This window comes from Molothrus aeneus, chromosome 6, assembly GCF_037042795.1.
Source record: "Molothrus aeneus isolate 106 chromosome 6, BPBGC_Maene_1.0, whole genome shotgun sequence".
NCBI lineage: Eukaryota > Metazoa > Chordata > Aves > Passeriformes > Icteridae > Molothrus > Molothrus aeneus.
The window spans coordinates 60,693,849-60,720,584 of NC_089651.1; the positions used below are offsets into that span (position 1 = coordinate 60,693,849).

Below are 26,736 nucleotides of genomic sequence, written 5' to 3' on the forward strand. Positions count from 1 at the left end.
CCTCAGCTGCTCCTGTAGGCTCAGGAGCATCCCCTCAGGAAGCTGTGGAGAGCAATGGGGTCATCCCTCAGCCTCCTTTTCTGCAAACCAGACAACCCCAAAGTCCTCAGCTGCTCCTGTAGGCTCCCTGCAGGAGTTTCAGCACCCTCTGGAATTTGATGTCAGTCCTTCTCACCTCGATGATCACAAGGAACAGGAGGTTCCCTCCTATTTCCTCCTTCCAAGGGGCAGAGAACTTCAGCAGCCTCCTGATCCCAGTGGTCATCCCTGCCCATCCAGAAGGATGAGTGGATGAGCTGGGAATGCTCCTTCAGCCATTTTCCTGGATCAGGCCCATGGAGCTTCATCAAGCAGCTCTCATGTGCTGTCATGAAGTAGCACGTCCAAGGCAGGAAGGGAAAGATTCCAGCTCTTGCATGTTGTGGCTGGGATTTTTCAAACTGCTTCAGGGAGTGATGCCAGGTAAATAAAAATGAGTGGAAGTTTGACATCTGGAATTGCTAAACCACAAAAAAAACCCCCACAAAATAAAGCCCAGATTTTTAACAGGGAAGGTCGTGACATGTTGGAACAGCTTAACTGGAGTTGTGTGAGTTCTGCTTCATGGATGTTTTAGAATTGGGGTTGGAGGCTTTTTCCTGAGGATTTCTGTGGCTGAGGTACCTTCAACTTGTGGAGCTGTGCTGCAGCATAACCCTGGCTGTTCTCCAGACAGAGGTTGCTGAGGACCCAGAGAAGATCTCCACTGTTCACCTGCAGCTCGGGCTGCCCCTGGTGTTCATCCTGAGCCAGAAAGAGACCTATGAGGCTGACAGGAGGACAGCAGAGTTTGTGGCCTGGCAGCTCTTGGGGAAAGCAGGAGTTGCCCTTTTGTCCAGGTATTTCTCTCAGGTGTTTCTGGTATTTCTGGTGTTTCTCTGGTATTTCTGATGTTTTTGGGGTTCTCCTTGCTTTTTGTGGGGTTTCTGAGCTGGGTTACCCCAACACCAGGATGACAGTCAGTGGACTCAATCACACTTGGATGAGAGGCAGTAAAACCAGGCTACATCCTCGGACAGAGTGTTTCATATTTAAGGATTTGTCCAGAATTGTATTCATTTGGAAGTTTTGCTGGCTTAGGGGTGGAAAAATATTCATATTAAGAGAGATTTTGGAGAGGGAACTTAGCAGTGATGGGATTGGGGCAGAAAGAGGAGGGGTGACCTTCTGTGTCACACCATCTAATGTCCACTTTGTGTTTTGGAAGGGACCTCGTAGAGCTGAACGTTCTGCAGCGGTCAAACGTGGCCCTCAAGACACCAGATGAGGTTGGATGCTGGATTTCTTCATTGGACACCTCTGAGCTCTGGAGAGGGTGGTGGGATGGTGCTCATCTCTGGGATTGATTTAACAGCATTCCCTGAAGCTCAAGGGGAAGTGTCTTTCCCAGGTTATCCAGAGAATCTGTGGATTTCCCATCCCTGGAAGTGTTCCAGGCCAGGTTGGACAGGGCTTGGAGCAACCTGGGGTAGTGGAAGTGTCCCTGCTCATGGCAGGGGTGGAACTGGGTGATCTTCAATGTCCCTTCCATGATTTGGGTGCTGCAGAGCCACTGTGCCTGCTGGGAAAGAGAAAACAAGGAGTTTATTTTGGGTTCAAGACATTGAGTGACATCTCCACTACCCCTTAAGGCAACACAAGGTTGTGAACTCCATCCAAGTGCAAATTCCCCAAAAGATTTGGACTTCTGAAGGCCTTAAGGAAAGGTGTCAAAAGATGGGAGAGGGACTGATGTGAAGCAAAGAGCAAACAACCAAAGCTCTGTGCTGGGCTGATCACTGTAAGCCAGTGCCTCTGGCAGGGAGCTGGGAGAAGGGCAGGGTGGGAGTTAAATGAGGCTGATCAAGATGAATTCAGCTCTGCAGGGACCTGACCCAGCTTGTGAGGCAGGCTGGAATGGGCTGCTGGCAGATGCCAGGGAACACAGATGCCCCAGATTACCTGAACTGTCCCACTGGTGGTTTCAGGTGCAGGATCAGACCTGAGCATCCCCTGAGGGCTTCCTGTGGCCTGCTGAGAGATGTGCACTTGGGTGGCTCTGGGAGCCCGTGGGAGGTGCCAGCACTTTGTCATTTCTCTCAGCTCCTGATCAACTTTCCATTTTCTCTCCAGTGCCTTTGTCTGAGCTGGTGCCAGCACTGGTTTTAAGCTGACAAGGTCTCATTTCTGAGAAATTCATGTTGCTTTTTTGCTTCTTTCCATGGGTGGCCAGTCCTGTACACTTGGGAACATTTCTCCTGGCTGAGCTCCATGAGATAAAGGATTTTTTGTGCTGGTTTCCCAGGCTGTGATGGGTTCCTTGTACCAGCCTGACCCCTCTAATGAGGGGACATCCAAGTGGCCCCTGTACTTCCCTGCTCTCCTTTCCTGTTTGGCCACTGGGATTTTTCCTGCAGTGCTGGACCTGAGTTAAGTTGCTGGGAGATGGGGCTGGTGTTCACTTTCACTACAAGATCCCTCATAGCCACATTTACTTACATAGCCAATTTTCCTTACATTTACAAGGAAACATCAGCCTGGAGTGAGAAAAACTCAAGCACAGGAGAAATTGAGTCAAAGAAATGTAACTCAGGCATTTCCTCTGTTTGGCAGCTTCAGGGATCTGTGACATATCCCAAAAATAAGGAGTTGGGAGATGGTTCCCATCAACCTTGAGTCTGGTCTGCAGGCAAAATAAGCAGAGGGGGATGTTGTGCTCCCACTGATGTATTGTTTTCCTCAGGGAATGCCAATCCAATACTTGGTCTTGGAAGACACTGATGAAGTTATAACCCTGGTGGAAGATAAGAGCAAGGTGAAACAAATTCAGGAGGATGAGCAGGAGGAAGAGGAAGATGAGGATGAGAAAGAGAATAACAATCAAGGTGTGCAATTAATCAAGTGAAAAGCTGATTGTCATCAGACAGAAGGTGCAATCAGCAATGGCAGAACATTGCTTTGAGCATTGCTCATTGCCAAAGAGAACAACACTTGCAAACCATCACAGTCACTTCATGGTGGCCACAAAGTGGCTCTTTCATTCTCTGAGGTCACAGGACTATGACAGACAGGTCTGATTTTTAGTGGAAACACCAGAGAGAAAAATCAGAGCTGTTAGAGGAACAGCTGCTGTGTGAGGGACAGGAATGTGCTTGGATGCTCAAAGGGTGGGGGGGTTAAAGTGCACCCAACACTGTGTCCTCTACAAGCATCTGAAAATCATCCATCCCTTTGGAAGGGTTTGAGACACGTTTTTGTAAGAGCAGATCCAGACTTGCTTCCTCCAGGGAGAAAACTCTGGTCCCTGCAACGTAGAATTGAAAACTAATTGCAAAATTGGAGGTGTTTTCTTAAAAAAAGGGGGGCAGGATCCTAGAGGAGCTTAGAGTATTGTTCCCCTCAAGGGCAGGGCTGGTGTGAGATGGGATTGGGGCATTCTGGGGGGGTTTGTCTGGGTGGCTGTGCCTGCTCTCCCCATACAAGATTTCACTCACCCCATGTCTCTGCTGAGAGGTTCTGGATTACAAAATCATGCACTGGGCTGGCCCAGGGGCTGCAGTTCCCCCTGCCCTGGACACACCTGGGGTTTTGGGGTTTTTTTTTGCAGATATTCAGGATGACCAGGTGGTGGAAGCAGTTTCCAGGGACAAGAAGAGAGAGCTGCCCCTGGAGCAGATCCTTGTCCTGACAGAGGAGAATTTCCACTCTTCCCTCTCAGAGGCTGCCAGGACAGTGGTGCTGTTTTATGCCAGCTGTGAGTATGAATTGTGGCCTGGCTGTCCCTTCTGTAACTTTGGGATGTTCTCTGTGCTTTCCATGATCCTGGAGAGATCCTGGAGACAAGTTTTGACCATTAATCTGTGCCACATGCTGTCCCATGGGCAGGGATTAAATACAGTTAATTAAATACAATTAATAACAATCAGATTAAATCAGTTCTTCTCATTGGCTGATAATAGCAGATATTATTCTGATATTAAGAGATTTTTAACCTTTATTTTATAAGAAAAAAATGTGGGACAAGAGGGGAAATTAATGTAGCATAGACTCATGGGCTGGCCTAGACATAGGCAGAGACATGAAGCATGAAGTTAAATTTTCCTTATTTATTTCAAATCTCCCAGAGCTTAAAGCACCTCAGGATGCAGAGATTGATAATGTGACATTGTCAGGGAGCAGGCTGGGGCTGGCTGTCCCCTGGCTGTCCCTCAGGGCTGTGTTTCCCCTCTGCTGTGTTTCAGGGGAAGCTGTGTCCCTGGCAGTGCTGCGCTCTTACTCCAAGGTGGCCGCTCACCTGCAGGGTAAGGAACCCCTGTTCTCAGGCTTTCACCTGCTCCTCTTTGCAGGAGGAACCAAGGCATTGGAGGCACCTCATTCCCTGGAATACACTCATTTTCCCCCCTCAGACTCCTAAGGAAACTCATATCCACACCGGGTTGTTTAGGAATCTTTGTGGCTGATTTAGGGATCTTTGCAGAGTCTCTGCTCCCATAGGAAAAAACACAAGACAGGAGGAAATGGCCTCAAGATGCACCAGGAGAGGTTTAGGATGGATATTAGGGAAAATTTATTCATGGAAAGGGTTGTCCAGCCCTGGCACAGCTGCCCAGGGCAGTGCTCGAGTTCTTATCCCTGGAGGGATTTAAAAGCCATGTCACTTGTGGACATGGGACAGTGGTGGCCTTGGCAGTGCTGGGGGAACAGTTACATTTGGTGATCTTGGAGGGCTTTTCCAAGCTATTCCATGATTTTATGATCCTGGAAACATTGAAGGCCAGGTTGGATGGGGCTGGAAGCAATCTGGGATAGTGGAAAATGTCCCTGCCCCTTGCAATCCAAATGACTCTGTGATCCCATTTGCTGGGCACAGTGACTGCATGAGGGAGAATTTGGGAAGGACCAGGGGGTGACACAGAGCAGCAAAGAGCAGGAACTGTGGCCTGGAACATGGAAATAGGGTCCTGTCCTGCCCAGGCCCAGGAGATGCCCTACACATCAATGTGCTGGGTGGCACCTCAGCTCTGCTGGAAAAAGGAGCTGTGATTTTCCCTGGCTTTGGAGGAAAATGGGACAGAGAGGTGTAGGTGTGGGCAGGCCCAGGACACAGGGCAGGACAATGTCACATTTACAGGGATGGTGCCTCCAGGGTTTGCAGTCTGGCTCAGTTGTGGGAATTCTCCCTGGTGGCCACAGAACTCCATAAATAACACAGGGATGGCGAACAATCAGCACTTAGAGACAGCACATCAGGGAATCTGGGAACAAAGGCAGGAGGGGGGGATCCTTCAGGAGGGTCTGTGCAGGGTGAGCCCCACATTCAGGCCTCCAAGCCCATCCCACTCTGGTTTGTGGAGAGAGGTGGGTTCTTACATGGGCTGAATCTCTTCCAGAGGTGCCTTTTTTCTCCCCTTGGCTGCAGGGAACACTGAGGTGGCTTCATCCCACTGTGGCACAGTGGGGAAGCCACATGGATCTTGGCAAGAGCTATTCCAGCACCTCTGGAGGTGGCTGGTGCCTTCTCCTGGTTTTTTTTCTCCATCAAGGCTCATTTTCCCTGGTGCTGGCAGCCCCCTGGGACTGGGCACTGTGTCCTGCAGGATTCAGCAGTGGGGACATGAATGGAGTGTGCAGAGGACCCCCCAGTTTTCTGGGAAGCAGCTGCAGTGGGAGTTGCTTACAAGAAGCTGTTCCTGGGAATGCTGCAGGCAGTGCTGAGGGCTGGAGGAAAGCAGCTCTGCATTCATGGTCTGCATGGAGGGAAAGTCACCAGCAGCTTTGATCTGGACTGAAATCCCAGCAATAAACAGGAAGGGACAGCAGAGGTGGTTGTTGTGGGATTGGTGGTGGTTTGGGGTTTCCCTTGGACTTCCCCAGCAGCCAGACCAGCTAAAGGAGCAGCACAGGAGGGTCTGTGGATAAAACCAGCCCCTTCCCAAGCAGCAAAGGGTCTGTGGATAAAACCAGCCCCTTCCCAAGCAGCAAAGGGTCTGTGGGTAAAACCAGCCCCTTCCCAAGCACACAGGGTCTGTGGGTAAAACCAGCCCCATCCCAAGCAGCACAGGAGGGTCTGTGGGTAAAACCAGCCCCTTCCCAAGGAGCACAGGAGAGTCTGTGGGTAAAACCAGCCCCATCCCAAGCAACTGGAGAGTCTGTGGGTAAAACCAGCCCCTTCCCAAGCACAGAGGGTCTGTGGGTAAAACCAGCCCCTTCCCAAGCAGCACAGGAGGGTCTGTGGGTAAAACCAGCCCCATCCCAAGCAACACAGGGTCTGTGGGTAAAACCAGCCCCTTCCCAAGGATCACAGGAGGGTCTGTGGGTAAAACCAGCCCCTTCCCAAGGATCACAGGAGGGTCTGTGGGTAAAACCAGCCCCTTCCCAAGCCAGTGGCCAACCCTTGGTGGGTTCTGCATGGCCAGGATTTCACCATGTGTGTTCTGAATCACTTGATAGCAATCTCAGGGCAGGGAAGCAGCCACAGACAGATTCTCAGCAGAGATCATGAACTGCCTGGGGTCAGGGCCTTTCCTCTGTGATAACTGAGGTCCCTCTAAAGCCTCCCAGGCCAGATGTGACCCTGTGGAATGACTCCAGTCTGGCTTCCCTGCCATGACCTGGGAGCAGACACAGAACAGCTGCATTGGTGGATCTGGAGATCCTTTTTCCCTGCTGCTGAAGGAGCCTCAGGGAACTGGGAGAACCAGCTACCAGAGGAGCTGGAAAACCTCAGAGGATGCTGTTCCCTGGGCTCTCAGTGATGGCTGGAGCAGGAAGATGTCAAGCTGTGCAGGACTGAGAATAGGACGTGGGGTATGGCTTGGGGCACTCTCCGTTCCCCAGAATTGGTATTCCTGGTATTCCTGCCTGCTCCGGGGTGGAGCTTCCTTCCCAAGGGCTGGGAATCCACAAGCAGCTGTCTGAGGAGTGAATCAGCCGTGCTGGAGGCACTTTTTGAGTTGCAGGAGCAGGTCCTGCTCCCCATGCCAATTCTTTGTGCACAATGGCACTGAGAATAGGCCGTGTGTGATCAAACACAGGGGAGTGGAGGAGGCTGGAGACTGCAATGACCCCGTGAGTCATCCCATTCCAGATGCTCAGCAGATCCTCACCAAGGGAAGTTTCCAGTCCTCAAGTGTTTTCCATTTGTTGAGAGATCCAGTTTAGCAGGAGACAAAGAGGAGCATCTCTGCCTTGCTGAACTGAGCAGGTTTTCTACCCTTGGAGCAAGAATTTCCCAGTCCCCCTGGGGCTCACTGCTGCACCTCTGGCTTGCTTTTGCAAGATGGGAATTTTTGGAAGCAGCAGGGTTAAGAGTAGAGGATGTGAAGGTGAGACAGTGCTGAGCATTTCTTGGGTGGGTTATTGGCCTTTTTTTGCAAAGAAGAGAGGAAATGAGTATCTAAGAGGAGCAATATATTGTGATGAAAAATGGTTCTGCTTCTCTCTTCTGTGCTCCTGGAGTCTTCTTGACCAGGGATTTACAAAGACAAGGTGAAATTGTAGCTCAAAGGCAGGAAAATCAGCTGCATGATTTAGCAATTTATATCCATGGAGCCTAAAACTGGAGTGAGGATTTCAGGGTTCATTCTGTGATTTTTTCCAGGTAGTTGTTCCCATTCTGTATTGGATTCTTCCTCTGGGAGTGAAGCACTTTGTACATAACTTCTCTTTCATGTTGTAGCCTTTGGACCAGCTCTTCAAGTGAGCTGTTTTTTAATACACTCATGGAATTGTTTAGGTTGGAAAAACCTTCCAAAATCGAGTCCAACCAGCACTGCCAAGGCCACCACTGTTCCATGTCCCCACGTGCCACATCCACACAGCTTTTTAATCCCTCCAGGATGGGATTTAAAATTTCCTGGGCAGCTGTGCCAGGGCTGGACAGCCCTTTCCATGAAGGAATTTTCCCTGATATCCAGCCTAAACCTCCCCTGGTGCAACCTGAGGCCGTTCCCTCTGCTCCTGTCCCTGTTCCCTGGAGCAGAGCCCGACCCCCCCGGCTGTGCCCTCCTGGCAGGAGCTGTGCAGAGCCACAAGGGCCCCCTGAGCCTCCTTTGCTCCAGGCTGAGCCCCTGCCCAGCTCCCTCAGCCTCTCCTGGTGCTCATTCCCTTCCCCATCTCTGTTCCTTTCCCTGAACATGCTCATGCGCCATGCCAGTCCTGCCTTCCAAATAATTATAAGTTCAAGTGATTGTAAATTCAAGGGATTCCTGATTTTTCTTGTTCCCTATGGCATTGATGGTTTGTCTTGTCCTGGTTTTCTAAGACCTCTAGGACAGAGGTTTTTGCTGTTGCTGGGTTTAGTAGCTCCTAAAACCACAGGGGAGGATTTTGTGTTCCTCTTTCACCTTTCCTCCCCCTCAGCAGTGGCCACAGAGCTGGACAGTCCTTTGCTGAGTTACTCAGTTCCTGAAAGTTCTGCTTGTTCAGTCATTAATGAAGTGGTGCAGGTTGGGATGGGAGAGGGACCATCCTGTACCAGATGTTTTTCAGGCCAGATGGGGCTCCTTCAGAGCACATGGTAAATAATTCCCTGAGCTAATATCCAAAATTCATCTTTGAGAAAGCTTCAAGCAGCTTCAAAACTCGATTTTAACAGGACATCAAAGCTCCATTTCCATGGAATTATTTTCCAGAGTTGGGCAAGACACAAGATGACGTGGTAAGAGATAATGAGAACCAGCTATACTGGCTCAGAGGTGTGAAACAAATCTGAGCTCAGGCTTTCAGTTTGAGATCTTCCTGCAGAGTCTGGGAATGACACGAACCATTTCTGCTCTTGTGGAGTGTTTGGACAGTTCTTGTCTGAGGGGATTTGCAAGCCCTTCACTTCCTGCTTTTTCTGCACAAGAGTTTGACACAAGGCAGAACAGCAAACTCCTGATGTGAGCTGCAGTGCAGAACCTCAAATGAAGGTTGCAGAACATGGTCCTGTGGGAGGCCAAGGGCACAGGGATAAGGAGTAGGAATTCCTGCTGAGGTCACCTCTGCCTTCACCCCCATCTACAGAAATCCTCATGGAATCCCAGAAGGGTTTGAGTTGGGAGGGACCTTAAATCTCCATCCCATTCTACCCCTACCATGGGCAGGGACACCTTCCACTATCCCAGGCTGCTCCAAGCCCTGTCCAGCCTGGCCTGGAACTCTCCCAGGGGTCAGGGGGTCCACAGCTCCTCTGCACAACATTTGTGCAACACTCAGCTGGCCTCAGTTCTCAGGAACTCGTTTCAATATTTGGTCAGCCCTCCCCACCTTGGCATGGGCTGCTGCTTGACCCTGCCCAGTGCTCCCACAGCCTCTCAGAGCACCCCTGACGTGTTGTTGGATTTTATTGTTTCTCTCTCACTGGTGATCTCCAGGCCAAACTTGGTTGGGTTTTTCTTCAGGAGGAAAATCTTTCAAACTGCTCCAGATTCTCATTTGCTTAAACCTTTCCAAAAATGTTTCCCAGGCTGGCTTCAGCAAGTCTGGCAAGTTCTTCTTCTGCTGGGCTCTGCAGAAGTTTCACCAGGACAGAAGAACTTCATTTTCTTCCCATGGGCTGCAGATGCTGTTGAGTGTCCATCCCCTTCCTGCATCCTGCTTCTCCTCATGGATTGCTGCTGTCCTCACACTTTGCCCTTCAAATTGCTTCCTGCCCCTCTAGGCTTGAGATCAAAACCAGATTGGATGTGTTTTATTCCATCAGCCAGGCCTTTAATGAAAATAGTGATCAGAATCAGACCCAGGACAGGGAGAGAAGAAAGCTTGGCTGATTTCTCTTGAGAAACCCTCATCATCTGCCCCAAGCCTGGTTTCTGGAGGATTCTTTGCCATGGTCTGCCTCCATGTGTGTACTTGTCTCTAGGTTTTATCCCATCTTTCCCAGGCAACTTTTGAGTCTTGTTCAAAGAAGGATTTGAGGAAGGAATGAAGATTTCTGAGACTGGGCATGGACAAGTGGACACTGTCCTTGGTCAAGGCCCTGAGGCAGCTCAGGTGAGGCTGGAAGCCAAGGGAGAGGAGGGAGTGAAGCTGGTCAGGATTTAGGTCAGGCTTAGCCATGGATCAACAGCAGCCTGTGCTGGGCTTCACCCAGCCCAAAGATGAAAGAAAGGCTGATCAGGTCCCTGGAAGTGCTCCAGGCCAGGCTGGACAGGCCTTGAAACAACCTGGGATAGTGGAAGGTGTCCCTGCCCATGGCAGGGGGTGGAATTAAATGAGCTTTAAGGTCCCTTCCCACCCAAACATTCTGTGACTCCATGGTCCTTTGCTGAAGGAAATGCTGGAGTTGCACAAATCTTGGGCTCATAGAGAGCACTCAAGGAGCCAACTTTTTATTTGTTTCACTTCTTACCAACCTCTTGAGTTTCTTGTGTTGGTGAGACCCATAAAAAGCCTTTTTAGAACATTTCCCAGGACCCACAGTTGGACTGACTGCTCTGTAATTCCCAGATGCTTTTCCTTTCCCACTCCCTTACTTGTGAGACCCCTTTCTTAAGGTGGCTTGGGTGGGATCACAGAAAATCCTGACTTCCACAAGAATCATCAAGCCCAACTCCTGGCTCTCAGGACAGCCCCAAGAATCCCACCCTGTGCCTGAGGACAGTGCATGGGACATCTCTCTCCCATCCCCTTTAACTCCATGTGCATTTGGCTTCATGCTTGAGGTAGAACAGAGATTCTTCAGTATTGAACAACTTAATAAATGCAAAAACCTTGGCTGCATCCTCCTCCTCCATCTTGCCAAGCTTTATCTTCCCTCTTTCCTGTTAGTGAGTGCCTGCATTATTTCTTTCTCTTGGCCTTATTCCTAAGGTATTTCCAATGCCTTTCCCTACTGTCTTGTAAGCTCCTGGACAGATGTCTCAGGTTTTGTGGTGTTGCTTGGAGTTACCAGTCAGAGGTGAATGTTTCTGGGAATGAGTGATTTCAAGAGGGAAATGGGCTGTACTCAAAGGCATTTTGGTAGATTTCTGCCAGCATTAATACAAATATAGACAATAATATCCACTGAGCTAATAAAAAGCTTTATTTTCCAACCAGCTGATTGTTGGTTTTAGGTTTTCATATCATTATGAGTATTTTTTTTCCCACTCTAGGAACCCCAGGGGTTTTGCTGTCCCGGGTGAACTGCTGGGACTGGCCTGGCCTCTGCTCCCAGGAGAATGTCACCCAGTTCCCCACCCTCAGGATTTACCAGGGGGGACAGCAGTCAGTGACATATGGTGGCATGTGGGGGACCGAAGAGCTGAGCAGCTTCATCCTGCTGTGAGTGACAAATCCCCAGTGGGACATCTGCCACATCTTCTGTCACCATCCCTGTCTTTCTGCTGGAATTCCTTCTCTGTTATTTTTAGTGGGGATCCCAAGGCTCTCAGTTTGGCTCAGGCTGTTTTCTCTTTGCTGTCACCAGCTCCAGCACCTCTCTGGTGATAATTATCACCATGCCAAATGATAATTTTTGTCTCTAATGAGGTGTCACACTTGTCCCATTGTGATGGGCCCTTGTTGGGTTGAGGTTGTCCTGTTGTCTCTTCGTCCCAAAAGCAAAAAAAAAACAACAGCCCAGGTTCTTTCTCTGCCTTTCCACAGGAGCCAAGTTTCCTGCCCACTGAAGCTGGCCACCATGGATGAAGCAGAAGGATATTTAAGAGGGGAATTTCCATCTGAGCTCCCATCCCACCACCACACCTCACTGCTGGGAGTTTTTAGCTCAGCCACCAGCAAAGGTTTGTTGGGATTGGGGGTTAAACACTGTCCAGCTTCATTCCTGGTGGGACAGGGATGCTTCCAGCTGCTGGAAGTTCACAACACACCTGGCACTGCCTTTTCCAGTTGTACAGTGGGAGGCTTGCAGGTGGTTCCAGGTGTGGGATTTCAGATCCATCCCTGGCTCAGAGGACATTCAGCTGCCAGCTGGGTTTGCTATGCCCGCTGTGGGAGTAGAAACTTCCCAAGCTTGTGTTCCTGTTGTGCCTCCTGCCCCTTACCCTGAGGAGTTTGGCTCTGTCCTCTTTATGAGTCCCTTCAAAGTAGCTGTAGGCTGGCACTAAATTCCCTTTAAGCCTCTGGTTTAGCCCAGATCCATCAGTCTCTTCCTGGAGCCCATGTGCAACTTGTCCCAGCATATTCTTCCTTAAAAAAGGAAGAGATCCACTCTTGGATCTTGCTGGCTTCTCCTGAAGAAGCAGTAGCCCACAATCCAAAAACTTGATTTTTTTTTTTTTTAAAAGCACAGCAATAGGATAAACCAGAAGTTTCCTGTATCAGAAGGAAGGAAATGTGAACAACTCAATGAAATCCACTTGTGGGTTTTGGAATAGATGGACACAGAAATGCAATGTGTTACCAGGGGAGAGGGAATAAAGCCAGTCTGGAGAGGGAAGATCAGGCAAATCACAGAATCATGGAGTGCTCTGGGTGGGAAGGGACCTTAAAGCTCATCCAGTTCCACCCCTGCCATGGCAGGGACACTTCCACCATCCCAGGCTGCTCCAAGCCCTGTCCAGCCTGGCCTTGGGCACTGCCAGGGATCCAGGGGCAGCCACAGCTGCTCTGGGCACCTGTGCCAGGGCCTCACAGTTGGGAGCTGAGATCTTCCAACCCCACAGACTCTCAGTTGCCAGCTCCCCCTGGGAATTGCTGCCTTAAAAATAGGAGAACTTCCTGATCTTGCTTAAGATCAAACTTTCAGACTATTTTTCATTTTAGAGCTCCCTTGTGCCTCTAAACTTTGGTTTAATGCAAACCAAGCTACTTTCTCACATGAGAAGGTCCAGAGGGAAGAGGTAAAAGCAAGACAGGATGCCTGGAACCAACTAGAAAACACTTGGGCTGTGTTCCCCGAGCCAGCTGAGAATCAAATCTCTGCCTTCCTCTGGAGATCTAATCTGGTAAATACAACAGGAAACCCTACTGATCCCAAAAAGCCTTTAATCCAGCCCAGAGCAGCTCTGGCTGCCCCTGGAAGTGTCCAAGGCCAGGCTGGACAGGGCTTGGAGCAGCCTGGGATGATGGAAGGTGTCCCTGCCCATGGCAGGGGTTTGGAACTGGGTGAGCTTTGGGGTCCCTTCCAACCCAAACCATTCTGGGATCCTACAGAGAAATTTTTCATTTCATTCCATGCAAACAAGAACCTTGAGAGGTTCCAGACAGCTTTTGTGGATCCTGTAGGATTGTCTCTTCCCTCAGGGCACATTCCAGTCCAGAATGGCATCCTCAGCCTGGGGTAGCTCAGCCACAGGGAGATGAAATTTGGGATGTCTTCTCCACCCACTTCCTGAGGGTGCTGGAGCTGTGATGCAGAACAGCCTGAGGGAGCAGGAACCTGGAGCCAGCTGTGCTGGCATCAAACCAAGCTGGAGTCAGGAGAACCACATTGTTCTCTTACCAACCTGCAGATTGATCTGGAATTCCCAACCATTTTCTCATGGCAGAATTCCTGCTCTAACCCCGAGCAGCAGCGAGTGGGGGTCATTGTCATTTCTGGTCACCTGAAACAGAGCAATGAGATGTCCTGCTAAAAACATCCTGGAGCTTTTCCAACCCTTAGCATCAGGATTATGTTAAGAAGCCCTTTGTGGGGTCTGAGCTAAAAGAGGCTTGGTGGAAAAATCCTAAATAAGATTTTCTAGGAAGAGGTGAATGTATTGTGAGGTTTTTCTGGAAACTCGGAGAACTTTTAGGACAGAAATTTGGTTTTGATGCAGAAACTGGAAGCATCCTAGGAAGTAAAACTGTCCTAAACCCTCAAGAATATTTAAAAATATTGAAATGTTTGAAAATATTTAAAAATATCCCTGAGCTCTGGTGCCTCACTGGGCTTGGCAGCATCAGTGAGGAAGGCAGGGGAGATGCAGCAGGAGCTGCTGTGCTGGAGAGCACACTCAGAAGATGCCTCCTTCTAGAGGGATAAAAAGTGAGGCTCAGATCCTGCTTCCCAAAACTCTGCAGGGATTTTAGACCCTTCCTCATCAGGCAGTTTGAGCCCTTGTCCCCAAAGCAGTGAAGTTGTGCTTGTGCAATTCAGGGCAGCTGGGATTCCAGCTCAAGGATTGTGCTGCAGAGCATGGTCAGCCTCCTCAGGGGATGAAAATCGTGTTTTCAGGGGGGAATAATTTCCTAGGAAATATTTAAATGGATTTTTTTTTAAGTGCTTCCTGTCTGCAGTGGAGCTGTGTGAATTTAGGGGGTTTTGGGTACAAAGCAAAGAACCTGGAGAAATATGGGCTGGTGAGTGGCTCTGGGTCTAGAACAGAATTAGGGAAAAATTCGGAAGTGTGATGGGGAGGGAGGACATAATCAGGTCAAAAAATAAGCCTGGTATTGCTGGAGGTTATTCTGACTTAGGAGGGAATTCCTGCAGCCAGGGCTGACCCAGGGCAGCACTTCAAGACAAGTTCATATCTCAAGTGGGGATTTAAAGCTTGGTGGAGGAACTTGGGATGGGAACTTTTCCTTCAGCACTGATAAAATCAAGTAACCAAACAACCAGAAGAGCTGGAAAGCAACATCCAAGAATGGTTTCTCTGTAGCAGCTGGAAAGGGGCTTTGGACAATGGCCTGGAGTGACAGGAGCCAGGGAATGGCTCCCACTGCCAGAGGGCAGGGATGGATGGGACACTGGGAACTGGGAATTCCCTGCTGGAAGGGTGGGCAGGCCCTGGCACAGGGTGCCCAGAGCAGCTGGGGCTGCCCCTGGATCCCTGGCAGTGCCCAAGGCCAGGGCTTGGAGCAGCCTGGGACAGTGGAAGGTGTCCCTGCCCATGGCAGGGGTGGCACTGGCTGGTCTTTAATGTCCCTTCCCACCCAGCCCATTCAGAGATTCTATGATAATGACTGAGCCCTCAGTGAGCCACTCCTTAAGGAACTCCTTCCATTTCAAAAGGAAAGCAGTTTAAATGAAAGTTTATGGGCCACATGGGAAACGGTGGAAAACACAGCTTTGAGTGTAGCTGCAAAACAGGAATCAAAGAACCAAAAAGTCACCAACTGAGAGGCAGCTCCATCTACTGAGCTCTGAGTCACTGCTCCCAGGAGCTTGGGCTGGCCTCTGCTGTGACAGTGAAGGTTCTGAGGAGCAGTCACCGGTGTGTGACAGCGATTTATATCCTGGCTATGTCTGAGATACCCCCTTAATTCTCAGGAAAAACCTGGCTTCTCCAAAAAGTGACATTTCTCCCTCTCCTTGGGTCAGAAGAGCTGGTTTTGTTGCTTTCAGTTGCTCAGTGCAGAGGAGGAGGGGGGTGGTGGTGTTGAAATCCTCCCTGTTCTCCCCCCACCTTTGGCAGCAGCTGTCTGGAGCTCTGATCTCTGCATTTCACAAGTTCCTCACCGTGCCTTGCATGTTCCCACAAAACTTGGCTTTCCCTGGATCCACTGCCTGAAGCCACAGCCAGGCTGGACAAGGCTTGGAGCAACCTGGTCTGATGGAAGGAGTCCCTACCCATGGCAGGGGGTGGAGCAAGATGAGCTTAAGGTCTTTTCCAACCTAAATCATTCTGGAATTCTGTGGAATTAGAGGCTTTTTATAAGGGAATGAAGCAGCTCTGCAGCCAGCTTTGTTTTGGAGCTGTGCTCTCAGTCTCAGCTGTGATCAAGAGAGCCCAGCCTGGTTTTTCCTTATCCTGCAACAGCCCCAGTCTGCTGGGAAGAGCTGGATAAACCAAGAGACACTTGAGGGAAAGGTTGGTTTATCTCCAGGCTCTTAGCCCTACTCCAGTAAAGCCACCATCCATCATTTCTCAAAGGTCACTGGGATTTATAAGATTTTTGTTTAGACTTATAATTGGTCTCCTGTTTCCAAGAATACTTACAGACTCTAAGTCCTTAAAGACATTTCATTTTCCAGCAGTGCCTGTGTCCTGCAGATCCTGGAGGCTCAGTGCTGGTAGCTGAAGGGCAAACACTGTTCTCATAATGGGAATTTTGCCCTAATCCTTGCTCTCTGCCTGCTCCTCCTCCCATGGCCTGCAGCTCTGAGCTGCAGTAATTTTTTGGGAGCCTCTAATCCTAGTTTAATTCCTGAAAATCTGCTCTGGCAGGATGTTATGTGTGCAGGCATCAATCAGGTTTCCAGGAAAAAACCTCAACACCTCTCTTTGTATTGTTTATTCTTGTGTCTTTGTCTTTTTTCCAGCCAGGGAAGCTTTTGAAGAGGCAGGAAACATCCTAAGTGGCCACGTAAGGATGGGGATGTATTTTGAAGATGATGCTTTGGCTTTGTAAGTGGTTTCTCTTTTTCTTTGGGAAGAATTCGAGCTGATCTGCACTTAGTGAAAGGCAGTGCCTGGAGCAAGTGTCATTGTGCTGAGGGACAGCTACAAGTGACTTTTTCCTGCAGGGAGATGGCTCAGGACTCATCCAAAGGGAATTGTTACCTTGGCTCTGCCACTGGTTCTCAGCCTGTCCATGGTCACCTTCCTGCTGTTCATACTCACTTTCATTGTCAGTCCTTCAGCCCCCATGGATGTGGTTGTGTTCCTCACACAAACAGGAGCAAACCTTTCTGAAAATAAAAACAAACAAACAAACAAAAAAACCCAAAACCAAAAAAAAAACAGGCTGGAAAAATTACACCACCAGTGTGTGAGGGAGGAAAAAATGATGGATAGCCCCTGCAGTGCCTTCCCTTGCTCTGGTGGTTGCCAAGAACAGGCAGAAAAAAAGCTGCTTATGACTACTTGGGCTAGGAGTGGAGTGGACATTAAGTCTGGGTGCTGGAAAAGGCTTTGGAAGCTGGGAAAGAATTGTTGTCTTGCCATGGAGCTGCATTCCTGCTGGAATTGCATCCCTGACTCGAAGCCAGGTGGGAGGTAATGGGATCTTACCTGTGTCATTAACACTCAGCAAGGGACAAAGTCCTTTGGGTTGGAGTGTGAGAGGTGCTTCAATGCCTAGAAATGCAGTTGGATCCAGGGGGAATCTCCAGCCTGCCCTGGCATCTCATTTCCATCAGGAATTAGCTATCAAGGCAGAGTTAAAAATCCCAGGAGGTCCTTGGCCTGTTTTCCAGGTGTGGGTTTAACAGCTACAGTGCAGCAGAGAATTATTTGCATTAGTTCCTCAGAGGTGTGATGCATTCCTGATGACACACGGGCATTTTCGTGGTGAGCACGGAGAATAAAAATGCAAATACCTTGGGAATACATCTTTATTAACCAAACTGCTCCAGGCATCAGTTAAGACTTCTCTTTCCTGAGGATTTCAGCCCAGCTGATAGAAGGAAAAAAAAAAAGCAGAGGGTGATCTCTCAAGGTATCAGTAGAAGAAGAAGCCTTTGTTCTCTCAGAGCTGACACATGCAAGAATCCACCTCCCTGCTCCTGCTCCTGGAGTCTGCAGCCTGCTCCTGTTTAGCAGGAATATTTAGTGCTGTTTATATTGATAGTCCTTCTGCCAAATTTGGATTTTGGCTGTGATTTGTGGGTGAAGCTACTGTAGCTGATGGACTTCTCCACTGTAAGCAGAAAGTAAACACTTACAGGAATTCCTTATGCAAGAGCCAGGCTCACTTCCCTTCTTCAGAAAATGAAAAGCCATTCTTGAGCTCAGTGCTCAGGGAGAAAATATTTATGGTTCCCAGGTCACAGAAAGCTGATTCCCCTTTTGTGCATCCTGTAGACCTTTTCCAGAGTAAAAAGGGCTGCAGGATACACAAAGGCTGTTGTGAGCAAAGCTGTTTGCCCAGCAGGCACCTGCTGGGCTGGTCACTAATGAAGGGGAAAAAGGCATTGAGGAAGAAATGCTTTGCACGAGGTCGAGGTCGTCATTGTCAGAGATTGCTGCCAAGTATTTGTTTGCAGATGGTTTTGATTGAAATGCAAGACTCGTGTTACCCACTCAATGGTCCTGCTGTATAAATAGAAAGCTGTGGTGAGCAACAGCACAACCCCTCAGTACCAGGAAGAGGAGAAAGCATTTCAGGATAGAGTGTAGCTGGGGAATTTGGTGATTTTCTGACAGTCTATAAGATATTTCCTTATCGAATCATAGAGTAGAACTTCAGAATGGTTTAGATTGGAAGAAATCTTTAAGCCCATCCAGTTCCACCCCCTGCCGTGGGCAGGGACACCTTCCACTGTCCCAGGTTGCTCCAAGCCCTGTCCAGCCTGGCCTTGGACACTTCCAGGGATCCAGGGGCATCTTCTCTGGAATCCTCTTCCAGTGCCTCACCACCCTCACAGATGCTTATCAAAGGCTGCTGAATATATCAAAGGTGATGTATTTTTACAGGGAACAAGAATCCTCACTCCTCTGAGCCATGACCAAGCCAAAGAATCTCTTTAAAACCCATAGAAGTTTAATAAGTTCAGCATCCCTGAATTAAATATTTTTTAGGGTTTTGCCAGACTTAATCAACTGTAAATACATCAGCTCACAGTGAGGTTTGCAGTCGTTGTGTTAGTCCCAGAGAGATAAATGCTGTGATGGAAGAAGGGAAAGGCCTCCACAAGAGTTGGACATCATGGAAATGAATTATCTGCAGTTCCCTCCACTTGTTGTGTCATTGATGACCTAAAGAAATTCCTCCCTGTGAGGGTGGTGAGGCCCTGGCACGCAGCCGTGGCTGCCCCTGGATCCCTGGCAGTGTCCAATTCTACGTTGGACAGGGCTTGGAGCAGCCTGGGACTGTAGAAGGTGTCCCTGTCATGGCAGGGGAATGAAACTGGCTGAGCTTTAAGGTCCTTTCCAACCCAAACCATTCTGGGATTCTTTGGTGTCACAGCCTTTGAAAAACTTCCAGGAGCCTTTGAAAAACAAACCAGACTTGACTCCAAAAACTGCAGAGGCAGCTGATTTCCCCTGTCACACCCTTCCTCTAGGCAGTGCCATCTGGAGCCTCCAGGGCTGAAGTTCCTCAAACTTCTAGAAAATTGCTGTCCTGGCTTGGTGTTGGTGTCCCCCCTGCCCTTTCTTTGCTCAAACTTCTCCTATTTTTGCTTTTCCCACTTTCTCAGCTTTTCTTTGAGTACTTTAACCCCTCTTACCAGAAGGGATTTGTGGGACAAAGCATCATCTGACTACTCCACCAAGAATGGGTGGGTGCAGCCTGTGTGTGTTGCTCCAACGTGGGGCTTGGACTTCACCAGCATTTTTGGGTTTGTTTGCTGAGGCAAAAACTGGATCAACTCCTGGAGGTTGTTTTGGGTGGGTGGTTGTGTCCCTTGGATGGAATCTGAGACCTGTGTTTGCCTTGCCTGGGGAGGCAGAGTGAAGCCCTGGGTGGGTTTTTGCATCACCCAACCATGGGTGTGAAAATGAAGGAGAAGTAGGAATAAAATCCCAGAATTCCTGTATGGTTTGGGTTGGAAGGGACCTTAAAGCTCATCCCATTCCACCCTCTGCTATGGGCAGGGACACCTTCCACTATCCCAGGGTGCTCCAAGCCCCGTCCAACCTGGCCTTGGACACTTCCAGGGATGGGACATGTCTCCAGGAGGACACCAGCTCTGTGTGCAGCACATTTGGGGTTGTCTTGGTTTGGAAAGCCAGGTGTCTGCTAAGGAAGGCAGGAGCCTCCCCTGAAATGGAAAAATGCAAACTCCCTCCCTCTGAATTGTTATAAATTTGAAATTAAGGGGCTCTCAGGCAAAAATATGAGAGCAGGAATAACAGTTCTTTATTAGGGAAGAAAAATTAAAAGATAAAATGTGGCATTCACATTCTCTGAAATAATTCCTTTGCCCAGGATTTTTCTCCTGGGAAGCCTCAGAGAAAAAGAAAACAATTCTTATCTCATTTGCTTCTCTTGTGTTGTGCTCACGTGGAATGTGTTTGGAGATTGTTTACCCACAGGTGATTGTTCCATTGGATTCTGCTGTGAGTTGTTTTCACTTTTTGACCAATTGGGGCCAAGCTGTCTTAAGACTCTGAAGAGTCACAAGTTTTCATTGTTATCTTTTTAGCCTTCTGTAAGTATCCTTTCTGTATTCTTTAGTATAGTTTAGTATTCTTTAATATAACATAGTATTATAAAGTAATAAATCAGCCTTCTGAGAACATGGAGTCAGATTCACCATTCCTGCCTTTGTCGGGGCAGATTCCCAGCAAATACAATAATAAAATAAACAATGCAGGAAACCAAAACAGCACTGCCAGAGTCAGAACCCAGCCTGACACCCTGTGGGTCAGGGTGCTGGCAGCAGCCCCACTGGAATTGTGGCTCAGCCCTCCTGCAGTGCCAGGGGTGGCTCTGCTGGAGCAGGGATCCTGGAGAAGGGCGGAGTCTTCCTCTGCAGATCCAGGGGAAGGAGAGGCAGCTGCTGTTCCTCTGGGCAATCCAGTGCAGAAGCCGTGCTGGTGTTCCAGAATCTCCAGATTATATCCAGGCAGGAATGCTTGGCTCCTCCCTCTGGGCTCACATCTCCCAATGGGATGCTGTAGTTCTTATCAGCCATGCAGGGACATTCCATGGCTCTTATCAGCAGGTGTCTCCCCGAGGGAGGAGTGAGTGTGGAAGAGATAAAAAAAACCTGCCCAATGAACAGAAGACAACTGCCACACAGATGGCAAATAGAAAACATCTTGCCTGGCAATGTGGGTCAGGGTGTGTCCTAAGCCCTGTGCCCATCCCTGTTTTTCAGATCCCAGAAATACTCAGTGTCCCCCCCTGCCCTCCTCCTGGCCCGGAGCGGCGGCCGGAGCGTGGAAGGCATCGCTCTGTCCCAACACAGCGTGCAGGACATGGTGCAGATGATCAGATATGAACTGCTGGACATTTTTGTGAGTAAAAATAAAATCAAAATGCCTTTTTTCCATTGCAGTCATTTGCAGAGCCCTGATTATAGCGTGGAGTTCTGCGGAACGGCCGTGTCCGCTTGTTATTTTTATCGTGCCGAGTTTGTTTTCAAATTTTATGGCTTGGAGCAGGGAGTCAGGACAGAAATCTGCTCTTTGCTGTGTGGTCTTGGAGTAGGAGACCCTGGAGTTGAGGGACTGGCCTCAGAGTCACTCACCTGCTAATTGCCACAGTTATTATTGGGTCTATTCCCTGTTCCCAGGGCTTTTTCCATGTGCCTTTTGGAGCCTCTGCCTGCTCTGCTCACATCCCCATCTCCAAGCTCACAGCTGCTCCCACGAACTTGGTGCACTTGGGTTGGGCAAAGACATCCCCAAGTGCACCAAAATCCCAGCCTTCTTCCTGCTTCCCACATTCCACACAGACACTGGAGCTTTGCTTAGTAGAAATTGGAATTTCTCCTGTTTTCTTCTCCCCATAACCCCCAATTTCTTGTTTGTGACGTCCTGCAGCCAGAAATCACCGTGCCAAATCTGCCCCAGTACCTGCAGCTGGGAAAACCCTTCCTCATCCTGTTCAGTGCTGGTGACATCAGTCAGGTGGAAAGCAAGGAAATGCTGAAGCTGGCAAAAGGAAGACCCCAGCAGACATTTGTGGTTTGCTGGTTGAACCTGTGAGTGTTTGAAAATCTCTTCTTTCCATTAACTCACTCTGAGCCTTACAGAAAAAAACCCTGAGGCTGCAATTGCTGAGAAGACAAGCTGGTAATGTATTTGGTCTGAAATCATCAGGAATTGGAGGTCAAACCATTGAGCAATGGTTCACTCAGTGTTCTGGGCAACTGTAAAAATTGCCTGACAAAGTAAAATTAGTAAATATTTAATTGATTGCAGAAATAGTTTTTTTCAATAGAGGAAAATGTTCTCTAGTGCTTGTAGTAGCTTGACCCTGGGTCTGGTGTTATTTGCATTTTTGTTGGGATGGGATAAAGTGCATATGGGAAAAAAAAAATGGAAATTTGCCCTCCTGGAATGTCTTATGGTGATTTTCCACCAGCAATTAGAGGGAATGACTGGTCATTGACTGGGCAAAGAAAGCTTTCACAAAAAGGTTCAACCAGAAGCCCCATAAATTAAATTTAAAAAATATTGAGGCAACAAAATTGATTTAAGACCTAAATAATAAAAGATTGATTGTAGGAAAGGGGATTTTTTAAAATCCTCCTCTTCTTAGTTGCATTTTGAATTTTTTGGCCTCTGTTTGTTGTGCCCAAGCCCAGAGAAGCTTCAGTGGTTTAATCATAACTTGCTTTGAAGTCTGGGAAGCCGTGACCAGCGTGGGCTGGAGCTTAGCTGAGGGGGAAATGCACATGTGCTCAGGGAGAAGGGGATTGGGCTGCCAGTAATGCACCAGAAATGAGAGCCCTGGAACTTCCCCACCTACACATCTGCCTTTGCTCTGCCTTGTTGAGACACAAAAAGCCTTCTTGTGCCAGAGCAGAATGGCACTGCCACAAAACAGGGCAGAACCCCAGAAGGGTTTGGGGTGGAAGGAGCATTAAAGATCATCTCATTCCAACCCCTGACATGGGCAGGGACACCTTCCACTGTCCAAGATATCCCATCCAGCCTGGCCTTGGACACTTCCAGGGATCCAGAGGCAGCCACAGCTGCTCTGGGCACCTTTCCAGCCTCCCAGCCAGGAATTCCCAATCTCCCATCCATCCCTGCCCTCTGGCAGTGGGAAGGCACTCCCTGTGTCCTGTCACTTCATGTCCTTGTCAAAAGTCCCTCATCCTAGAAAGAAGCCTTCATTCCCAGGGCAAGAGCCAGCTCAGACCTGAAGCCTTGAAACAGTGCAGGAATGTCTCAGCACCTCTGTGGGCTTGCTGTCCCTCTGGCTCAGTGTCCTGTTTTCACTCTCTGTGTGTCACCTGAGCAATTTGCCTTTCAGTCCCTGTGGAATTGCAGTGGCAGCAGCTGGAAGGGGCTGGAAGGAGCTCTCAGCTGTCCCTGCAGACAGGGCCTGACCTGGGGGGCTACAGGACCTGTCCTACTCTTGAACCAGCTCTCCTTAAAATCTTAAGGTGGAAAACATCTCCCACCTTCCTACAGAGTTTGTCCTGCTCAAGGATTTCTTCACACATCCAGGCTGTTGTCTGCTCTCTCCCTCTTGGATCCTAACAGGTTCCTTAAGCACCAGGCTTATTTACAGTGCTTAGAATCACAGAATCCTGGAATGGTTTGGGCTGGAAGGGACCTTAAAGCCCATCCTTGGGCAGGGACACCTTCCACAGTCCCAGCTTGCTCCAAGCCCTGTCCAGCCTGGCTTTGAACACTTCCAAGGATGCTGCTGCTGCAGTCCCACCAAACTCTGCTTTGCTGCATGTGACCCAAATGCTTTGGTGGTTTTTTTTTTGGCTCTCAGTCCTGTTGTGCTGCCAAGCCTGAATCTCCTTTTTCCCAACAGGAAGAAGACTCCAGTGGGATATGGGATCCTGAGGACATACTTCTCCACCACTCCTCCCTTGCCCCTTCTCCTCTGGGTGAATCTCCATGCTGGGGGTCAGGTGTTCAAGTTCCCCTCAGAGCAGTCCATCACTGAGATGAACATCTTGTCGTGGCTGGAGCAGCTCCAAGCAGGACTGGAGATTCCCAGCAGTAAGTGGACACAGGTTTACAACGTTCCCAAGCACACACTGTGAGCTCCAGTGTGTTTATGAGAAGATTCTACGTGCAATAAATTGTCTGCCCTGGAATTTAACGATGGAAAAAGCAGCTCTGCTTGTTAGAGCTGCAGAAGTACAAATAGTCCAGCCAAGAGAGAATGCCCACACTCACAAGTTTGCTTTGGGACTGTTTAATGCTCAGAGCCAAACGTGGATAGTTTGGAATTGACATCTTTTCTCTGTGATAATCCCCAAATCTGGCTGTGTTTTCCCATTCCCAACCACAGCTTGCTCATAAAAAACCTCCCAGCTCCCAGTTGACAGTGTAAGAAGTAGCTGCTCTTCAGGCACCTTCCTGCATTTCTTTTTGGATGGGAAGGGATGAGGGAGCTGGTGTTTTACTGCAGGCTTTAGGACATAAAGGGTTGGCTTGTGCTGTGAAGCTTTCACTGCATCCCTCCGGTCTTGCTCAGCCTGATGAGGCTTTGGAAGAAGTCAGGATGGATCTGCCTTCCTCAAGAGAGCTGGAGAGGGACTGGGGACAGGGATGGAGGGACAGGGCACAGGGAATGGCTGCCAGAGGGCAAGGATGGATGGGAGATTGGGAAGGAATTCCTGAATGTGAGGGTGGGCAGGCCCTGGCACAGGGTGCCCAGAGCAGCTGTGGCTGCCCCTGGATCCCTGGAATGTCCCAGGCCAGGCTGGACAGGGCTTGGAGCCACCTGGGACAGTGGAAGGTGTCCCTGCCATGGCAGGGGCTGGAATGAGCTGGGCTTTAAGGTCCCTTCCAGCCCAGATTGTTCTGTGGTTCTCTGGTTCTGTGGTTCTCTGATCTTTCAGAAAAGATTTTTAATTTTGTATTCATTAGAATGGGGGCGGGGGGGGGGGAAGCCATAATTCCTCAAAAAGGGAAATATCCATGGAGGTGGGAGATAACTCTTCACCTACTGAATGGGGCTGTATTTGCTGCTCAGGTACCTTGTCTGAGGAGGACTGGAAGCCACCACTCCCTGCTTACGACTTCCTCCAGATGATGGAGCCATCCGTGCCTGAGCTGTCCCCTCAGCCCGGGGCCTCCCCGGCACAGCACCCGCCCCAAAACCCCGGAGGGGACAGCGCCGGAGGGGACAGTGGCAGCCGGGAGGAGCCGTCCCCGGAGAGCACAGCAGAGGCAGTCGGTGTCCCTGGGAGGGGCCTGCGGGGGACGGCCCCGAGGCTGGCAGCGAGGGACAAGCCGGGCAGGAGGCACAGCGAGCTCTGAGAGCCGGGCTGGGGAAAGGTGTGGGACTGCCCTGGAACGCCTGGCACTGTCCCAGCCTGTTCTCCAAGGACAGAAGAGGTTTAACTGTCAAGGAATGGTGAAAGGAAAGGCCACTCCCTGCTGCTGGGTGCTGGGGGGTTCTGATGCCGCGGAGGTGTCTGTACATCCCACTTGTTGTGCCCTGGATGATCTTGGGAGCTCATCAAGCAACAAGCTACACTGGAAAAGACAATTCTGCCCTGCTGCCCTGCTCTGTAGATTCCCCAAGTCCCAGAGTCACTTCAGTTGCCTCTGAGCAGGAAGGGGTGAGTGATTCCAAGATAAAAAGCCCACTTCTCTCCTACCTGGTTGCCAGAGAAGCTCTACTGATGTGTGACAGAAAATCCTACAATTCCATCTGCATTGGAACCATGTGGAGCCAGCATTCCACCACTCCAGGGCTGCTCCAACCAGCCCCCAGTTGTGTTAACACCTGACTTGTGACCCAAATTCATGAGCTTGTTCATCCTCACAGGGGGAGAAGAGGAGGATCTGGTCAAAGCAGATTTATTCCAGAAGCCAGAGCTCAGGTCACACAACAGTCCTGAATAGCTGGGACAAAACTCTGCCAGCAAATCCCAAGGGTGGGCAGGTTGGGAGATGGCTTTGCTCACTGCTGGCATTTTCTTGGTCACGAGCCCAGGGGCTATTTGCAGCCTCCATTTGTCTTTGCTCTCGGTGACAGCAGCAAGGTTGGTGCCTCCTGAGCTGGGAATGGTGCAGGGAGCAAGGTCTGTGGAAAGCTGAGTGCTGTGCAAGAGTGGAGAGAGATGAAGGGCAAGGCTGGACCCTTCCAAGGTGGGATGGAGCTGCTTCACATCCAAAACTTAACTGAGGAGATGCAAAACCTGGGCAAGTGGATTTCCAGCCTCTGCACATCTTCTGGGGACAAGAAATAGCAGGAGGTTGAAAGCAGATGGTCCAGGATTCCATGACCATCCCTTGAATGAACTTGATCTCCCTCCCAGAGAGATGTGCTGAGACAGTCAGATCCTCTTCCTACTCTTTAAGGCTCTGAAATTACTGGGAAGAGGAAAAAATCCTGGTAAGGGACTGCTGAGAGCATTGCAAACTCAGTATTTGTCATCCTGCAAGCAGCACACGTGGCTGTGAGTCTTTTGAAATACCCAGAAATAGATTATTAGTCCTGGGCTGTTCTGGGAGGCCTTAATTGAGAGTGACCATTTTTGGACTAAGTGACAGGCTTGGAGCCAAAATGTATGTATTTAAAGGAATAAACTGCAGCCTGCTGATCAAAGGCATGATTCCCAAGGGAAGGGTGTGAACAGATCCTTCGTGTGTTCCCATCATTCCTCTGCTCCATGAGGTCCTCACGCTGCTGAATTCCATACACTGAACATTGCTCATTTCCCCTGCTGGCCCTGATCATCAGCATTGAATCCCAGAATGGGTTGGGTTGCAAAGGACCTTAAATCCCATCTAATTCCACCCTTGCCATGGGCAGGGACACCTTCCACCATCCCAGGCTGCTCCAAGCCCTGTCCAACCTGGCCTTGGGCACTTCCAGGGATCCAGGGGCAGCCACAGCTGCTCTGGGTACCCTGTGCAAGGGCCTGCCCACCCTCCCAGCCAGGAATTTCTTTCAATTATCCCATCCATCCTTGCCCACTGGCGGTTTGAAGTGCAATAATTGGATTTTTCATTGCATCTTAAATAAACCCCATCTCCAGTATGCTCCTCTGCATGTTTTGGGTGGTGGGAGCAGGGGCCTGGGCAGGTCCCTCATCAGCAGCAGGATCCTTTCCTTCCACAGGGTTTCTGAGGAGCATTCCCACATCCCTACTCTTATCCACGTGGCCTTTTCCAGGCACAGCCGTTCTCCGGTGCAGGGCTGGGGCAGGAGTTGTCAGCAGGGGTCAGTGCCACATCTCCGTTGGGGCTTTGCAAATCCCCGCCTCTCCCGGTGCTGCTGGAGAGAGGCTGGACTGAGGCTGGAGTGAGGCTGGAGTGAGGCTGGAGCGTCACCAGCGAGCGCTGGAGGTCGGGAGCAGCTTCCCAATGGGATCCTGTG

The 26,736-nt window shown here is 49.7% G+C and overlaps 1 protein-coding gene across 3 annotated transcripts in view; it reads left to right on the top strand.

Moving 5' to 3' along the window:
- The window catches only part of TXNDC16 (thioredoxin domain containing 16), a 40,310-nt gene extending 13,913 nt beyond the window's left edge, over positions 1 to 26,397 (top strand). For all 3 annotated transcript variants that reach the window (XM_066552039.1, XM_066552040.1, XM_066552041.1), the window contains 12 exons: positions 712 to 878; positions 1,247 to 1,307; positions 2,762 to 2,903; positions 3,626 to 3,772; positions 4,260 to 4,319; positions 11,097 to 11,265; positions 11,590 to 11,726; positions 16,136 to 16,220; positions 20,582 to 20,720; positions 21,249 to 21,409; positions 23,206 to 23,396; positions 24,379 to 26,397. In XM_066552039.1, the coding sequence (XP_066408136.1) occupies positions 712 to 878; positions 1,247 to 1,307; positions 2,762 to 2,903; positions 3,626 to 3,772; positions 4,260 to 4,319; positions 11,097 to 11,265; positions 11,590 to 11,726; positions 16,136 to 16,220; positions 20,582 to 20,720; positions 21,249 to 21,409; positions 23,206 to 23,396; positions 24,379 to 24,665 (1,746 nt within the window). In that variant the 3' untranslated portion in view covers positions 24,666 to 26,397. The remainder of the gene's footprint in view (positions 1 to 711; positions 879 to 1,246; positions 1,308 to 2,761; positions 2,904 to 3,625; positions 3,773 to 4,259; positions 4,320 to 11,096; positions 11,266 to 11,589; positions 11,727 to 16,135; positions 16,221 to 20,581; positions 20,721 to 21,248; positions 21,410 to 23,205; positions 23,397 to 24,378) is intronic.
- Positions 26,398 to 26,736: the final 339 nt, after the last annotated feature.